Raw genomic sequence first — 19604 nt, 5'->3', positions numbered from 1 at the left:
GTGTTGTACAAACTGAAATTCTTGGTTCTGAAAAGCTGACTTTAAGAGTTTAAGAATCAACCTCACAGCTGGATTACCCAGATCTCAGAAAACAGGTACAATTTGTGGGAATGTTGTCCTTAATTCAAAGGAAATAGACACATTTGATATGTTATTTAGGTTCTACAAGAAATAGACCTTTGAGTGATATATGACATGGTGTAGTTTTGCCGAGTGTAGGCAGAGCAAAACCTTTGCTAATATTAATAACAGCTGACATAACATGTTGCTGTTAAGTTTGGGTGGTTTTATGGTTACAGTTTAAAAGAAGGGATTGTAGAGATTAAACTAGTAGAAAAATCTAAAAAAAACTGATCAAAGTCATCATTTCACAACCATTTCTGCCTGTAGTATCTTGCCTTAATCTTCAGACCTGTGTTTACTAAGTAACAACAATGATCAGTTGACTCTAAGCCACTAGAACTACTGTTGTGGAGAAAGGAATGTCCAGTGCAGAACTATTATACACTATTCTACTTTTTGTATAGCTTTGAATAAAAACGTAATCCCTTAAATGCGATTCTTTGTATTCAGTTATTAATCTTAAGAATCATTGTTCACAATAATTATTATTTACATTATGTTTATATTAACTGCTGTAAATGATGTGGTTGCTTTTATTAAACAAATCTACAAGTTATGCAGTTAGGAGTTTTGCTTTAAAAGATTAACAATGTACAGGCACCTTATTGATTTTTTTTTTTATTAAATCTTTAAGAGTAGCAGCGAGTGCACATATGGCCGTTTTATTCAGATGGGTTGAGCTGTTGCACAAACTGAGAACACTTACTCATTGTACCGAATAGCCTGCTCTCACATACGCACAGCTGTAATTAGGAAGCGTTAGCTGCTGTTTGTATGCAGTCGAGGTGACAAACGTATTGCTATTGTGTGAGTGACAGTGCTCATTTGCATACTAGTCAGCCTTTAGGCTGTGACTGTGGAACAAATTCAGACTTTGAGAGCATGCTCTTCTGGCATACATCACATCAAATTGCCCTCAGGTTGTGTTAAATAAGTTGGAGCCATGGAACAGGTTCCTCTTTCGAGCATCATGGCAACAGATTAGATCCATTAAGGGTCAGCCATGTAAGCTGCTGCAAGTTAGTCAGTGACAGAATTCAATTTCCCCCAGTGTCAGGTGTGTAATGGTTTCTATTTTTGCTCGCAATCAACAGAGAATAGACAGTGAAAAACAGGGTAGATATGCCAAGGCCACAGAGACTCACTCTCTGTCTGAATTCAGCTAGCAATATAACTGCTTTAGGGAAGAATGAATAGATTATAGGTTTAACAAAATGTCACTATTTGGTGAAATGTCAGTATGTTGTCACTGAAAATAATTTTATGAGCCAGCATAGTTTTAGGAGCGAACACTGTTCAATTTCTATACAGCAAATATTCCTAAAGCTTTCCAGCTAGAAAGACCAAGTTTAGTTTGACGCTTCAGGGGATTCAAAACTGAGTGCTTCTGGTTAGTTTTCCAACAGACATTAATATTTAACTTGAAATATCATTTGATTGTGAAAGCTGAACATTCAAGAGTGGCTACCAGTGGAGCAATTTCTTTTTTCTTTCTTTCTTTCTTTATTACTTACTGTATTTAACCAAGGATGAATTCAAAACATATGAACAGTGACAGCTCTTACTCTCTCAGAAGTAAAGGTACAGAACATGTCACTGGGGCAGTACCCCTCTTGTCACTGAGTTGGGACCCTCATGGGTACATCTCTTTACATTTATTCAGGGAAAATAACTGTACCATAATCCACTGAAATGATATTTTATATCTTTATATTATATCTTATATTTATAAGTTGTACAAACTCCACACACCCCGACTTGTCTCCAGGCTTTTTATGTTTTTGTTCCATTTTAAAGCATTAGGTTATGAAAAGGTACAAATATGTAATTTTCCACTGAGAAAACATATTTAAGCTACACAATCGGAATGTTGTACCTTTGAGGGAACATGTACCTTGATGTACCTTTATTTCTAACAGTGTATAGCTTTAAAGTTCAAAAAATTAATCTTGTAAAGAGTCTTATAAAAGCAACTCTTATAAGACACAATGTCAATCCTTGCAACTTAATATTGACAGTTTTTTTTATTTATTTACTTTTTTTTTTTTTTTGAACAGTGTAGAATAAACAATACAAATATAACAAAACAACATCCCTCTTTGTATACACAAGTATGTACAAATAATACCTTACCACCCCTAAATGTCATCATAGGGAGAGAAAAATAAATAAATAAATAAAAATAAAATTTAAAAAAATTATAACTTAAAACAAAATAAATAAATTCTGGTCTGGTTATGGACGTTTGCATTCCTATTCCACAAATTGTCTTCTGCAATGGACCCTGTGTTCTAATAATCAGAAAAAATGCAAATATATGACATCTAAAGCATCAATATCCATATTCTTCTCACATTAATAAAGAATGGAACAAATATATACATATAATAAATACATATACACATATATCTATACACATACATATATATCCACAAAGATATATTAATACCCTTACCTAAAGTAGCTATTCATTCGGTCCATGCCTTCTTTTAAACATAACATATAAACAAATACCCTGTGCGTCTCTCCACTGGTTAACTGCCTGAATCATTCAGGAAAGTTAAGTATTTACCCCATTTCTTCCCATACTCAATCAATCCACCAAACTGTTTATAAGACATCTTTTCAAAAGCAGCCACCCTAGCCATCTCCTCTTCCCACTCCCTGACTGGTGGGATTCCATCTCCTGAGCAGTATTTGCCTACCCACCATGATACTTGTTTGTATCCAACTTCTAGTGTTTTTATCTACCCCTGATAAAACTGATTCGTCACCCAAAACAAATAAACTAGGACTAAATAAAATTTGGATGTCTGACACTTTAGAAAGTACGTCATGTATCCTGGTCCAAAAATCTTGTACTTTATCACAAGACCACAGACAGTGTAACAAATGACCTTCCTCAGAATTACATCTCCAACAAGTCGATGTGTCTTTTAACCCTAACCTAAACAATCTGGAGGGAGTCCAATAAAAACGGTGTATAATTTTAAATTGAATAAGCCGTACCTTTGCATCTCTGGACATTAATTTAATATTTCCACATATCCTATCCCACTGTTCATCTCCCAATCTTTGATTCAAATCCCTTTCCCATATCTTCTTGAGAGCTAGTAAAGAGTTTCTACCCAGGTTTTGAATCATCATCGAGTAATACACTGAAGTTTCATGACCTTTTCCATAGCTCTTTACTATAGTGTCTAGAAAGTCTGCAGATTGGGGGCTATTGGATCAGATTTAAAAATCCTAAATAATAGATGACGTAGTTGTAGATATCTAAAGAACTGAGATCTTGAAATTCCAAATTGTTGCACCAGGTCTTCAAAGGATTTCAGAACACTGTTATGATAGAGATCACCCAGTATATAAATTCTCTTTTCTATCCATTCTTTCCAGCGAAATGAGGATTTACCAATATATAGCTTAGGATTCAACCAAATACTCAAAGAAACATTTAAAAATGGGTCCATTCCAAACTTTTGTGGAACTTTAATCCAAATTGACTTTTGATGGGCAATTACTGGGTGTGCTTTCCCTTCTCTAGTTAAATTGGTAGAAATACTCTGCATGCGTAAAACTGGGGCCATGACAGACTGCTCAATACAAAAACATGGAGGGGCCCTCTCAGGAGGAAGTGACCAAGGGAGCAAATGTCTAAGATTAAAAGCATAATAGTAAAACAATATATTGGGGAGTCCCAGCCCACCTTTATCCATTGGTCTTTGTAGCTTACTATGATGTAATTGCGGTTGTTTACCATTCCACATAAATGTCTTTGTTATTCTGTCAAACCATTTGAAATATGACATTGGGATTTCCAGCGGGAGAGAATGGATAAGATAATTCAACTTGGGTATACAGTTCATTTTTATAACGTTAATTTTCCCTGCCAAAGACAATTTAAGAGCTGCCCATCTATTAACATCACAAGATATAGTCTGTAATAATGGATCAAAATTAACCTTAACTACATCTTCCAACTGAGGAGGGAATAAAATACCTAGGTATTTAATCCCTTGTTTGGGCCAATTAAATGCTCCTGGGTAAAAGGCCTTGGCAGGACAGTAAGCAGTCAATGGGAGTGCTTCAGACTTGGACCAGTTTACTCTATATCCTGAAAACCTTGAAAAGGAGTCAATAATTTTAAAGAGACAAGACATTGATCGACCTGGGTCACTAACAAATAACAGTATATCGTCCGCATAAAGCATAATTTTGTGAACTGTCCCACCTACTATAACCCCTGGAAATTCCACCGCTCCTCTCACACCTGCCGCCAGAGGTTCTATAGCCAAACAGAACAACAGTGGAGAGAGGGGTGACCCCTGTCTCGTTCCTCTACCTAGCTCAAAATATTCCGAAATTAGGCCATTACTTTGCACCGCTGCCTCTGGGTGACTATATAAAACCTGTATCCACTTTATAAATTCATCCCCAAACCTGAAAAGCTCAAATTTTAAATAAATAGCCCTGTTCTACCATATCAAAAGCCTTTTCGGCATCCAGGGAAATTGCAGCCACCGGGGATTGAACTTCTGTCATTGATCACATAATATTAATAAAACCCTTATATTATCTGCCGAGTTACGACCTCTAATAAACCCTACCTGATCAGTATGAAGTAAAGATGTGATTACCTGATTTAATCGATTAGCTAAGATTTTAGAAATTATTTTAACATCAGTCTGAATTAATGAAATCGGGTGGTAATTTTTACATTCACAGGGGTCTTTACCCTTTTTTGGAACCAAAGTTATCAACGCTTGCCTCATTGTTTTTGGTAACTGGCCCCTTTCTATGGCCTCTGTGTACAATTCTAACAAATATGGAGCCAATTCTGATGCATAAGTCTTGAAAAACTCAGCATTAAAACCATTAGGCCCTGGGGCCTTACCCGCTGGAATATCCTTAATCATGTCTATAATTTCCTCTACAGTTATATCAGAGTCAAGATATTCTTTCTGGTCCTCCGACAATTTAGGAAGCCCTAGAGGTTCTAGGAAGTAACACTTTTCCTCTTCTGTGGTGGTAGATACAGAGCTATAAAGATCTATATCAAATTTTTTAAAGGTCTTATTAATCTCCACATTTGCTAATACAATATCCAGAATACAGAAGAGGATCTGACTGCTAGGATCGCAGCAACTATTTCTTTCTGTTTTATATATCTAGCAAGTAACTTCCCTGCCTTATCTCCCAACTCAAAATAAGTATGTCTTGCCCTAAATAAGTTAAACTCCACCTTTTGGGACAGAATAGCATTCAATTGATATTTTAATTTAGTCAATTCCCGAAACCCCTCATTAGAAATTTGTCATTTCTACTCTTCTTCCCCATGTTTAATTTTATCCTGTAAATCTAACCATTCTTGGGTATTTATTCTCTTACTGAATGAGGTATATTGAATAATATGCCCCCTGAGGACCACCTTCAGGGCTTCCCAAGCTACCCCTCTAGACAAGACTGAGGACCAGTTAGTTTCAAAATACTCTTTTAGCTCATCTCTCAACCATTCTACATTATGGGGTTCCTGTAGAATCGATGTGTTTAGTCTCCATCGACAGGACCGCCACCTTTCGTGCTGAGATAACAAATCCAGACTCACCATAGCATGTCACCATAGGTCACATATTATAATATTCCCTATTGAGCAATTTGTTACGTTAGAGATAAATGTCTTCAGTATTAAATAAAAACCGATCCTAGAGTAAATTTTATGCACTGATGAAAAAACGTATAATGCCTCCCGCGAGGATGCATAAGCCTCCAAATATCCACTAACCCAAAAGAACTACAAACTCTCTTCAACGTTAACAAGGCTTTAGGTGCCCTATTAACCGTCCTCCCACTATGGTCAAGAATAGGGTCCATTAACAAATTAAAATCCCCTCCCAAATTATCTCAAAACACATGACTAAACATGCTCCTTGTGCCCCTAAACTCTCTACATGTTATAGTGGAACCTGCGTTTATGTCTGCCAATCTCAATTTCAACAGTTTTCTGTAGTTGTATTCAACATGTTTTGTGGTCTAAGGTAATGACTGTAACTATTATTTTTACATTTTCATTTATTTTTTCTGGAGGATCACCAGTACTGGGTAACTGGAGTAGTTAACTAGGGTAACTGAGAAACTGGACAGAGTAACTGGACTGTAATGCACTGGAGCTCTAGCATCTTTGATTCATGTGAATGGCAAAGTAATTTTATCTACATGTAAACTCTTTCCATCACAGTCTTCACGAAACTCATTTAACTGTTTGTTGAATAGATGGATAGACTGCGCTGACAGATAACCTTAACAATGGCCCTAGTCACTTCATACATCTTGAGTGCCACCCAAGACGCATTTAAAACAGTTACAAATGCGATCAGTCAAATCACTTCAGGAGGTGGTCTGAGTGCCTTTGAGCCACGACACCACTGGGCATGTCATCCGTGACTAAGAGGAAGATTATCATGGTGAAGGCATATGGGTGTGGCCCGGATGACATGAAAAGGCTTAATAGCAAAATGGACAGATGTGAAAAACCTAACTGCAGATGAAGAGGCTGAACGAATAAACAATTGGTAATTGGTCGTTGTGTAGCAAGCTGATTTGCATTTTCCAATCCATTACAGAAATTGGATTTCAGTCCGACTAACATTTGATTACCAAGTGTAAATGCATGTGGTCAAAATCTTATCAGGATACAGTCCAGTTGCTAATCACATGAAGTGACCACATGAAGGTTGCACCTGAAATGGATTGTGGAAAAACACTTGGATTGTGAGGAGCAGAAAGTGCAACCACCTTCTGGAAAAATATATGCAGATTTATTTGAAAAAAAGTAAAAGTAAATATCTTGAAAAGAATGAAAACTGTACTAAGAATCGAATAAATGAACACAACAAATACTCAAAAATGTTATGTTCCATTTAGTTATTGAGGGTTGTAAGAAAATTGCTTCTAAGTATATTTTTTTCTGTTTTTTTTTTTTTTTTTCTCATGTTGAAAAATGAATAACTTGCACTTTTTGGCAGTATTGGCTGGATTGAAAATGAATTAACTTGAATTAAACATGAAATTCAAATGAAATAAAAAAAGGCTGATCTCTGAGTATAGCACTGCACCATGGATACAAGCCAACTGCAAAAATGTTACATTTTTCAAAAGAGGGACATGTGAGATTCAGTCAGCATGATGAAGAGCAAATGAGCGTTTTGTTTTTTTTTTTTTTTTCTGGAACACAAGAAAAAGAAACCACTTTAAAGTACACTTCAGGTAGCCGTTGCTGTCTGACAGCCAATAGCAGAAGACATGAGCAATAACTACATAATATCTGCAGCTCTGTTCCATACATGATACATCAGAGAGGAAACCATTTCAGCAGCCCATTATGAACAACAAACATTAACCAGAAAGGCAAGTTTTACATGGAGTTCAAAGGGACTGAGTTGGCAGTACAACAGACAGACACTGAACACAAAGGACAGTGTAAAGGCAACAGACAGCATATCAACAGGTAGGGAAGCCTGCAGCACTGACACCAGGAACCTTTTTCCATGGGGTTTCTTTTAAGTCAGCTGTCACTCAAATCCACAGCTGAGAGATGGAGGGTTTGTTTTACACGTGTCCTTATTTGAGAGTTAATCAATTTTACATGTGTGTCTGAGCACTGAGTCATGAGACTCAAGTGGAATAAAAACAACATTATTATTATTATTATTATTATTATTATTATTATTATTATTATTACTATCATATGCATAGCTGTTATTAGATGACAAAATATACCCCACATCTGAATGTTCTGCACAGGCTGAAATTAAGAATATGCTGTTTTATCTTGGTGAGTTTAAATTAGAGTCATTTGATGGCCATTGGGCTACTCACGCTTGCCCATTTGTCATTTTACAGCACTGGCCATTTTGTCATAAAACTTCTAACAAGCCTAAAGCACATACAGGCTGAGGGGATTTATTATGTCATTTTTCATTGCCAGGCCAGTCTGGGCTATACCAAAATTTCAGGTCAGTTCATGTCTCAAGCCCCCTCTTGAGCCCTGTTATGTTAAGGTCAACAGTACAATCAAATAGCGGAACATGGTCAAAAAAAAGTAATCATGTTAAACAGAAGCAGGTGCGCAGCTAATGTGTACTGCATGCTAATGCCAGCATCACTAGTGAACAGCAAATAGCTCTGCTACGTTCTCTCTCCAGTCGTGTGGAAACAAGCGGCATGTTCTGTGCATAAGTTTTGCTAAGCAAAATCCATCCATCATCGTCCATCCATCATCATTGACCGCTAGTCCAGACAGGGTCGTGGTAGCAGTTGGGAGAGCAGAGAATCCAAGATGATCCTGTCACCCCGCAACTTCCTCCAGCTCATTCCCGGGGACCCCAAGCCGCTCCTAGGCCAACTTGGAGACATAATCCCTCCAGCGGGTCCTAGGACGACCCCGGGGTCTTGTCCCAGTAGGCCGTGCCTGGAACACCCCCACCGGGAGGCGTCCAGGGGGCATCCGGATCAGATGCCCGAACCACCTCAGCTGGCTCCTCTCAATGCGGAGGAGTAGCGGCTCTACTCTGAGCTCCTCTTGATGATCTTACAGCCGATCTCACAATCCCTCTTCCCATCACTCGTGAACAAGACCCCAAGAAACTTAAACTCCTCCCACCTGGGGCAGGTCCTTTCCCCTTATCTGGAGAGGGCATGCCATCCTTTTTCAGGCCAAGACCATGGACTCAGACTTGGAGGTGCTGATCCACATGCCAACCGCTTCACACTGAGCTGCACACCGCTACAGCAAGCGCCTTAGGCATCCATGTGATTCTGGCAAAAGAACATCATCTGCAAATAGCAGAGACGCCACCCCCCCGGCCTCCACACATAATGCCCTCCTGACCCTGGCCATGCCTTGACACTCTGTCCATGAATATCACGAACAAGAGTGGAGACAGAGCACAACCCTGGCGGAGTCCAACGCTAACACTGAAAGAGTCTGACTTAATGCCGAGTATACGGACACAGCTGTCACTCCGGGAGTACAGAGATTGGATAGCCCGGAGTAGTAACCCTGGCACCCCATACTCCCGGAGGACCGCCCACAAGATATCTCGAGGAACACGGTCATAAGCCTTCTCCAAGTCCACAAAACACATCTAGACTGGGTTGGCAAACTCCCATGCCCGCTCAACAATATGTGAGAGGGTGAAGAGCTGGTCCATAGTTCCACGGCCGGAACAATAGGGACCACCACACCAGTCTGCCAGTCCAAGGGTACTATTCCCAAGGTCCATGCAATATTGCAGAGGCGTATTAGCCATGAAAGTCCCACAATATCCAGAGCCTTAAGCCTTTCTGGACGAATCTCATCCACCCCCGGTGCCTTGCCACTGAGGAGCTTACCAACTACCTCAGTGATCTCCACCAGGGAAATGGAACTTGACACCCCAGAAGCCTCTGGCCCTGACTCCTGTGAGGGAGGCACGTCTCACGGATTAAGAAGTTCCTCAAAGTGCTCCTTCCACTGACCGACAATATCCTTATTCAAAGTCAGAGTTTCTCCACCCTTGCCGAATACAGCTTGGGTGCAGCCACCCCAACCCCTCCTGAGTCGCCGGACAGTTGTCCAGAACGTCTTTGAGGCCGAACGAAAGTCTTTTTCCAAGGCCTCACCACTCCTCCCATGCCCTGGATTTTGCTTCTGCCTCCGTTGCAGCTGCCACCTTTTTAGCCTGTCGGTACCTATCTGCTGAATCGAGAGTCCTTCAGACCAACCAGTCCCTAAAGGCCTTTTTCTTCAGCTTGACGGCCTCCCTCACCACCGGGTCCACCAGGAGGTTCTTGGGTTACCGCCCCAACAGGCACCCACAAGCTTTTGGCCACAGCTACGCCTGGCAGCTTCCACAATGGAGGTTTTGAACATGGTCCATTCAGACTCCATGTCCCCTACCTCCTCCGGGACGTGAGAAAAGCTCTCCCGGAGGTGGGAGTTAAAATCATTCTGAACAGGGGCCTCCAACAGTCGTTCCAAGCACACCCTCACTATTCGCTTGGGCCTATCGGATCTGGCCATCAGTCTTCCCTGCCGTCTGATCCAACTCACCTCCAGATGGTGATCAGTTGACAGCTCAGTACCTCTCTTCACCCTAGTGTCCAGAACATATGGTCCCAAGTCAGATGAAATGACAACAAAGTCGATCATTGACCTTTGACCCAAGGACCTATGGTACCATGTACACTTATGAACATCCTTGTGTTCGAACTAGGCCCCTGCAGCAGAAACTAGCTCTAAGCAAAATCTCATGAGGAAAATATAATGTTCAATTATCTGCTGGTTGTTTAAGCTAACTGAGCACAGAGGTGAAATTGATCATAATTTGTTAGATCAGAATACATTTGCTGGACAAAAGCAGTGTTAACTGCCTCAAAAGTTTAAAAACACATTGTGGTTTTCTGAGACAGATGTTCTAAAGAGCCATCAAATGACAGCTTGTGAATTTTTACACTAACACTGCAAGAAAAAAAATAGTAATATTTTTTTTCCACACTTGAAGATATTATATTCTCTTTACAGTGTTTACCACAGATTTGAAATATACTGTGGTGCTGAGGCAGGGTGGTGCACAAGGGGAGCCACAGACTCTACAGCATTAATAAATCACAAACTTTGGAAATGCAGTTTTTCGTTTACAAGACTGTAAGTTACAAGATGTTAGTTACATGAAAAAATTAAATAACACTAAGCTATTTCTTTAATTTACAGGCTTAATTTATGTCTTCATGCCTTTTCTGAGGTTCAACCTTAAATCTTTGTTAGAGCAGTAAAAGATGATTTAGACATGTTTCTGAGCATTTATGTGCCAGTAGGTTGCACTACAGCCTACCAGCTATTATTTATCCACTTAAGGCATGTACCTACGATGCAGGTCCTCTCCACCTCACACAGCTTCTTGTTAAAAGATTTCTCAATATCCATCTGTTAAGTAAACGTTAGTCATCCTTTTCAAATTAAGAGAAAGCTCATTTTAACCTGGACAACTTTGCTAAGTATGTGGAGATGCTAGCTTACTTTAGGTGAGTGTGACTTGTTCTCCCACTGTGCATGCTTTCAATATATTACCTATGTGTGAGAAGCACTGCTTTAATTCTATTAAAACTAGCCAAAGTCCTTATAAGAAAGTATGTTCACTCAGCGGTCAACTTGGCAATGGCCCCAGGTGGTTAATTTTGTCACACAAGACGAGAAAAGAGGAGATTCCTATAAGCTCAAAGCTGAAAGCCACTTTCATGATTCAAAGATTTTAAATTACTGGTTGAATCTGACAATAGCTTAAATAGTTTGGAGCGTTTGGTTCAAATACTGTTCATGCATTTATTGCCACAATGAGGGGGGTTTTCTCCACTTATGCCATTATCCACTAGGGGATAATAGGGGATAATATAGGCCATATTGATATGGCCATATTAAAATGGAACTGCATGAGCTTTCTAGGTGCTAACATGTTTTCTATCACTGTATAAAAGAAGCACAATGCTGCCTTAATTGTTAGTTGCAGTGTGTGCACATATTCAGAATGGTGTGGAAACACTTTTTACTATTATAGTGTAACAATAAAAGGCAAGTTTGAAATAGATTCATATGTAATGCACATGTTTTCATGTTTAAAAAAAGATCATATGTGTGTAATGAAACTAAACCAATCAGATGCTCACAGCACAAATTTTAGTTTTTTACTTTGTTGTTAAGGGCTTTGGCAAAACGATGAACAGGCAATTATCAAATCCATAGGGGTCGAAATACAAAGAAGTACAAATATAACAAAATCAGGCAATCATGTCCAAAGGGCAAAGACAAAAAGACAGAGAGTCCAAGGCAGGTAAAAAAATACAAATGGGCATTTAGAAATCTACTCAGTAGTTCTCACAAGAAATAGCAATACCTCTCAACTAAACTAAGCTGAAAGCCTGGGCTTTCTACTAACTCTAATTATTCACATGACCAGAAGAACATGTGGACCAGATTAGTATTTAGGTGAGTATGAACGATGACTGGAGTGCTGTGGAGAGTCAGCTGACACATGATCTCCCAGAGGATTCTGGGAGATGGAAGTCATGGATGCTTTAGTGCCAGAGGGATGTGTGGCAATATGATAAAAAACAACACTAAAATGTTATTTTTTCAGTTTGTTAGTTCATGCTTTTGGCATCACATTATTAAAGGAGAAGAGTAGCGGCTTTGTGGACATTAAGGTGTTAAAAAGATCCTCAGTGGTGCAGAATTTCCCAATAGAAGCAGAATGTGCTCATCATGCATTGCTGCACCGTTTGCCTTTTTAAAGGGCCTTTTTTCAGTACACAAATGTGCACGCATTTCTCCAGCATTGGTTTACCATGACTGATCCATTACATACTCAATCAGTGCTTTTCTGTGTAATGAAAATGACCTCCGTTATGACCTTTCACTGGCGCAAATTACACTGCTCATTCTCTCTCTTACTCTCTCTCATTCTCAGGGAGGAGATGAAGTCACTCCAGGCAGCTCTTCAGAAGCAACTGGACGAGGCTGCTGAAAGAGCAGAGAAACAGCAAGCCACGGTACGAGTCCTAAGCATACGCTCCTATGTACAAAAGTGAAAAATGGTACGTTTCTATAGCCAATTGTCAGTCTTCTGACGATGACAAAACAAGAATAATCGATATTGAGATCAATGAGAGAGAAAGGGAGTAGATTGTTATTCCTAATAAGCTGTAGTTGGTCTGATGGACATGATGTCTTAGAGAAGCAATTTTTCATTTGGCCGTGTCATTACTGAGTTTTTCTTCTCCCGTGTCCGCAAAACTAATTATCAGGAATCAACACTGGAATCCTCATTACAGCTCCTGAGACATGCCATGGAGACGCTAGATAGAGCCTCTGCTATTTTTGGGCATCTGCTTTTAGGTGTATGGAGTATGTTAATTATGAAAAGCCGTAGGAGGCACCTTCTCAGCTCTTGAGGGGACACACTGTTATCTGCATGTTGGAACTTTTCTCTCTCCCATCTCTGTGTGTGCGAGTGTGCGCAGGGCTGCAGGGGAGAGAGGCTCTGGCACTCGTGTGCAGAATGAGAATGAATCACCGAGGAGAATTTCCATTTCACCAGCCCGGCCTATTCTTTCTTTTTCATGAACAGTTCAACCGATTGACACTAATTACAAACAACACGACGACCTCACTGCCCTAGACCTGTTTACACACTGCTTTTACTGCAAAGTGCCCATTCACTTTAAGCAAGCATTAACATTTTACACTGGTTTTAAAACACATCAAGTTGTGACATGTATGTGACATTTCTATTGCTCACAGTTTCCCAGATATTGTTCAACTGAATGGTTAATTTACTAATTGATTGACAATGGATTTTTTTGTAACCTTCACAACTAAGTGACACTGAAATTAGGTAAATTTCTCTTTGAAAAAACAACAAAGTCCTATGTGGATGGGATAATGCGTATGTGTAACCTGCATTAACACCGGCAGCAACACAATGCGGCAAAACGGCTGGAGATCATTCATTTTCAAAGAGCTGTTGATTGTTGTTGATGCAAAGCGGGCGGAGTCAGAGACGTGACAAAGCTGATCGCTTTATCTCTGCCACTGTGAAACGGTTGCTCCATTTTTGGTTCCTACATAATTGTACCTACTACAGGTGGATTAGTAGCAGCAGCGCGTTCGTCATGAATAGACAGTGATCCCAGAGACCAAATAGCATTTTACTTACAACCTTTGGGAGACTTGCTTTCAAAGAAATATGCAGTTCAGTCTTAGAAGTTGGTTGCATTTTTTGCTTCACATCCAAGTAATCCCAAACATAGTTAAGTTGGCATCTGGACTCTGGGGTGGCTTGTCCATTGTTCTGAGGACGGCAGCAGCAAAAGGCAACTATGACCATTGACTGTAAAATCCAAAACTAATGATGGTGCTAATGACTGCATTCAGCTAGGTGGATGTTTATGGTTAATGATATGATAGTAATATTAATTGTCTGGATATGTTTACTACTTGTGAGCAGCCAAACATATTTTTGTTGTGACAACAACGCAGTTGAGCAGCCAATCCCATCTCTGTAATTTATACAGAGATTTCTTATCATGCAAATCTTGTCATAAACTTTAAAGACATCCTGTGATAAAATCACATTTTTCCTCCTGCCTGTGTGAAACTAATCCAGTCTAAATATTGCTTTAGACTGAAAGTCGTTTTTAGCTAAGCCTTTGTTTGGGACGATAAAGTCTTTTAGCTGTATAAATAATCATATCACTCATGTTGCAGCTGTAATACTAAAGGTTGTAAGGAATGACAATGTTATTCCCCAAAATGTGAGTTTGGATTAAACCTGATCTGATTAGCTTAATCTAATTAGCTTAATCACTCAATGGCTTAATCATCATAGAAACGTCCATGTGCATGTGCAGGGAAAAAATTGAATTCTGTTTGACAGCCATCAATTATAGATTGATGCTGCGAATGGGCAGTCGATATCCATTTCAGACAAAAGGAGACCTCATTTATATTCGGAGTAGGGGTGTTACAATACACATATTAATATTCATCTTCAATGTAAGAGCTGCAGAACAATGCGTGCTGGGAATGGAACACAGATTTTATCCTTTAAAAGTATTTCTGATGACATGCTAACATAGACTGCAGTGGTTTCCACTGTTCTATTAATAAACACACTGATATTTCTAGAGGAGACATCATGAAGGTATGAAAAAACAAACAACCTTTTCTTTGTCTACCCAAAGATATTTATGCTTTGTGTGTACTTAAATGTGTTTTTCTTTGTAGAAAATGACTTGTAATTATGCTTTCAAAAGGTGCTGTGCACTAGTTTTGTCAACTGGACTTTTTAAAAAATTAGGTAAATTAGCTTTGCCTTTTTCTTACTTTGGTGTTGAAAACATACAACATAGTGGTACAAAAACTGCAAAGAGTACTGTGTACTGAGGACTCTGTCTAGAGACTGCCCTTTAGTTATTTAATTTCCAGACAAAACAGCCCTTAAGTGCAAGTTATTAATTTTTCAGTGCCAGGAAAAATCAGAAAACATACATTTAAGAGCAAATAACAAGTTTGGTCTTAAAAGTTGGTTGCATTTTCTGTTTCTCACAATTCATGAATTCCTGTTACACGGAGCGAGGAGGTGGACGCATATGCTGAAATAAGCAACTTTTATTGAGGGTAAATCCAGGGTCGTGGTCATGACAGTCCAGGTTCATTAAGCCAACGTGAAGAGATCAGGGTACAGACATGGTAAACAAACACAGAACCTCAAACAAGAACCAAACAACATGAGAATGCAATACAATACATACATCCAAACAACAATTCAAACATATCCAACAAATCAAACAAAGTCCAGCACTAGACTAAGGAAAACACAGGGCTTAAATACAAGAGGGCTAACAAGGGTTCACAAGACGCGGGTGAAAAACAGATGGAAACAATCAAGAAACAATGGGCAGAACCGATAGGAAACCAAACAAAGAAGCACATGGACAGGACTAAAAGGTAAACAAAAGCACATGAGGAGACTGGGAGGGGCCAATCATGACAATTCCCATAATGTTGAGGTCTGGACTTGAGGGTAGTCAGTCCATTGAGAACACTAGTACATAGCTTCTTTGTTTGATCTCTGGCTCATTTCCCTTTCTCAGTATTGGCTTCTTGGCAGCTACTTACCCTTTCAGAATCATAGCACTGAGATGTCAGCTCATAATGGAAGGATGGACAAAAACACTGTTTTTTCCCAGATCTGAAGTAAGAGTGAAGCTTCTCAGCTTCTCCTCTCTCTCAAAGACGAAAGCTTTACATTTTGTTTTTCTAATGTTGACAGTTTTGGTGGTCTACCAGGTCTGCACGGATGTTAGGAGTCTCATTTTCTTTTTATCTATTAGTATTTTTTGTACCTTTCCACATGGAAGTGGATTATCTTATATCTAATCTCCTCAGAAATATCTAACTCGTACTTAATGGATGTTTTAAGATAAATGAAGGGTGGCTTCATTTTTGACTTTTACACAGAACCGTATAATTTCAAGAAATATGCATATCATTAGCCGTCTAATGAGGAGCATAGCTTACTTGGCAGCAAGCTGTAACTTCCAGTGGTAAATACTGTACATTCTTTGGAGGCCGGATGTTCAGTCTGCCTGTACTGAATCTGGCATACATTTTATGTACTTCATTACTGCTTTTACTACAATAAATCCTTGGGAGTTTTCTGTCAAGTTCGGAGTGACATTGCTTTTTTTTTCCTTGGAAGTGTATGTAGACTGAGAGACCTAGCAAAAATGGAAATGAAGGAAAGAGAATATGGCCTGCCATCTTTTACCAGCAGCTTAGAATATAAATAAAAATATGTTTATGCATTGCCTGCAGTGTGTCAGCTCATGAACCTGTACAAAAGTCAGTAAATGTGGAAGAGAGAATGAATGAAGGAGCGTGTACAGTTGGGTATTGACAGGGTGCATGTTCTGGATCAGTATTTAGATGTGTTCTTCTCTCCCTGAGTCACCCGCTGAGGCTGGAGGAAGGAGAAGGCTGAGAAAGTCTGGGTTACGTTTGGTGAATTTAGAATGAGGAGCAATAGTGTTTGATTGGTGTTGCATTTCAACCCTCAGGGCTGTAAACACTCCTGCTTCCTTTCTGCCTTTCAGAAACACACTGTAGATTATTTGAGGAAGCTTTCAATCTGAGCCTCATGATTCATACAAAGTTTCATACATACATATTGCTGCATGCCTTCCTAATGTGAATATTTGGAATGTGGTTATTGCTGTGAATACCAAGAGAGTACCAAGAGAAAACAGCAGAAATCTGTTTTTTTCTTAGCTTTTTTCTTAGATGATGACCTCACGACTGCTACATGCAGTATTTCTTAGCTGTAATCTCATTTACTCTTGTTTTTATGCATTTCGATCAGATTGACTCTCAGAGCATGATCTCATAGTGCTCTGCATTTGCAATTGCAATGAAATGTAGCTTCTTGTGGAGGAGCATCCATATTTATGACAAGCAGAAACTCACAAAACAATACAATAAATGCTGTCTGGACAAATGTGCTCAGTGATGTTCTGTTTTCATCCAGATCAAGTTTCTGAAGATGGAGATGGAGAAAAAGACCAAAATCATCAAAGACCTGCAGCAAGAGGTACAGTAGACACTGCAATATGCTTAATGCTTTAAGCCTGCAACATAGGAGAGAGAGAGAGCAAAGACAATAACAACAGCAAGGACTCTTTATGTCCAATAACGGTGATGCATTTATCATCTTGAGACATAGAGACTTGTTTACGTTTATTGTCAAAAGTTTTGTTAAATTTTAGAGTGCCTCTTATGGGAAGTATTTTTAAATACGCAATGACTATACCAATTTATCTTCTGTCATTTAGCACTTGCTATTTAAGGAACATTTTAGGTCACGAAAATAATTTAAAACTGCCTTTGGTCATTCCTTATGGGTAGTTTGTCTTACTGTGCAGTAGAGTGAAATAATAAGAAACTATTGCATTTATTCTGACAGAGATTTATGGAATATCTACCAGTATATTTTGGTGTAATCTATCTCTCGTTAGGTGTGTAGGAGAACTTGTTTTAATTGAACATAAAATTGGAAATGTCTCCTCTGTTCATCATAAATTGCCACACTAGTCACTCTGGTTCAGTACGAGATGCTATGATGTAATGATAGTAAACGGCTTGATACATAGACGATATCAATTTCTTTGGCATCCAGGAAATTGAGGGCATTAGGCCAGTATAAGAAAGATTCAATGATATCAGTCACGTTTGCATCATACTCCTATATGAAATATCATCCATCCCTCTGCACAAATTGTGCCGTTGCTCAGCTCTGAATCCTCGTTTTTTTTTCCTCTCTTCTGGCTGAATAATAGTCACAGTGCAATACCTTATCTGCTTGGGTGGATCCCAGTGTCGCTGTGGCCTGTAGCAAGGCAGCCACATGTCACTTTTAATGACAGCTGCCATTGCTCCAGCAAGGCCCGGCCCATGGCCTACATTCAGCTGTTGGTGTGGATGCAAGTGCTTGGAGTTGATTCCGAGCCAATTCCACCTCATTGAATCACATTGCAGTGCCATTCTGCTTCATTAGCTCTAACACCCCCTCTCTCCCTTTTTCTCATTCTTTTTCTTTCCTTTCTCACCCCTCCACTCTTTCTCTCTTTCGCTTCCTGTCACTAACACTAAGCGTGTTTCATCGCTTCATAAGCCACTCAACCCCTAAGAAATGGACCTTTGTCTAAGCCTTGGAAAAGTGGTTTCCTTATAGGGGAAACCTGTTTCCAGGGGCTTACCTGGTTAAACAAATATTAAATACATTTTTTTCTGATGTTGACCACTTTATATTTTAATAGATGATTATAGAGCCTGCTGCATTTAGGTTCCATAAAATAGGGCTAAAATGGACTAAATGTGGACTTTATCCTTATTTTGCCTGCTGGCAAGTCAAGGCTTCCAGTCATTGCTCCTATACCTTAACAAAAATTCAGTCATTTTGCATTGTTTTCTGTATAATGACTGAATAATACACCTTAGGATGTAATATACGTGGACATGTTATGGGGTTAACCATTGATATTCAGTCATGATTGTTACATTCTACCCTTTAAAAGAAAAAAAAGTCATTCAGAGTGGATTGATGTGAAGTAACCTTTATGCAGAACTTTTGAAAAATCCCCCCTTAAGACTTATTATTCAATCACTATTATAAATTACTGTAGTATTTTGAATTTAATAGATCTATTATGTCTCTGTGAGCAAAAAGAACTGAACTGTGAGTACACTGGTGGGCTCTAAAGGTTACGAAATGTGTCACTTTGCAAGTGTTATGAAGTCCCTGTATAGGTTAGTGGTACCATGCTGGTCTACGCTATTCTGTGCCGGTTTATGTTGGTCTGGTACTGATTTAGCTGGTTAGCCAGCATTGTCATGCTTGTTAACTGGCAGATCAGCATCCAAAACAAAACATATGCTAGTTTTGCGGGTTCCCTGGCATTCTGCCTGTTTTTTTCTAGCAGGGCAGACATGTCTATGGCAACACAGTTAAATGTATAGACAGAGAGATAAAAGCTCCAAATTTAACTCAGTGAAGACCACAGCCACCATCCCTCCAATGTCCTCGAATCTGACAAAAAAAGGCAGTCATGTTTTCTGAAAAATGTCCAAATTCAGACCGCTGTAAACTATCATGTACTTTGATAGAGCTTTGATCAATGTTTTTTGTCTTTGCAGAATAAAAGCTTGAAGAACAAACTTCTCTCTGGAAACAAACTCTGTGACATACATGCAGAAGAGGTATAATTCAAGAGTACCGCACGCACACAGCTACACACAGCTATGTCATTTTCCTCCTGAGCTCAGCTGGACAGTAAAGGCTGCTCTGAACTTGAGCTTTACCAAGTTCAAAGGTTATTTGTTGCTAGCTGTT

General features: G+C 39.3%; 1 protein-coding gene across 1 annotated transcript in view; it reads left to right on the top strand.

The window, feature by feature from the left end:
• Positions 1-19604, top strand: part of luzp2 (leucine zipper protein 2) — a 161786-nt gene that overhangs the window by 106604 nt on the left and 35578 nt on the right. The window contains exons 4-6 of the mRNA XM_017707791.2: positions 12624-12705; positions 17244-17306; positions 19409-19471. Coding sequence (XP_017563280.1) covers positions 12624-12705; positions 17244-17306; positions 19409-19471 — 208 coding nt within the window. The remainder of the gene's footprint in view (positions 1-12623; positions 12706-17243; positions 17307-19408; positions 19472-19604) is intronic.

The sequence above is a fragment of the Pygocentrus nattereri genome, chromosome 7 (assembly GCF_015220715.1).
Source record: "Pygocentrus nattereri isolate fPygNat1 chromosome 7, fPygNat1.pri, whole genome shotgun sequence".
Lineage (NCBI taxonomy): Eukaryota > Metazoa > Chordata > Actinopteri > Characiformes > Serrasalmidae > Pygocentrus > Pygocentrus nattereri.
This window is presented reverse-complemented; position numbering and strand designations above follow the sequence as displayed.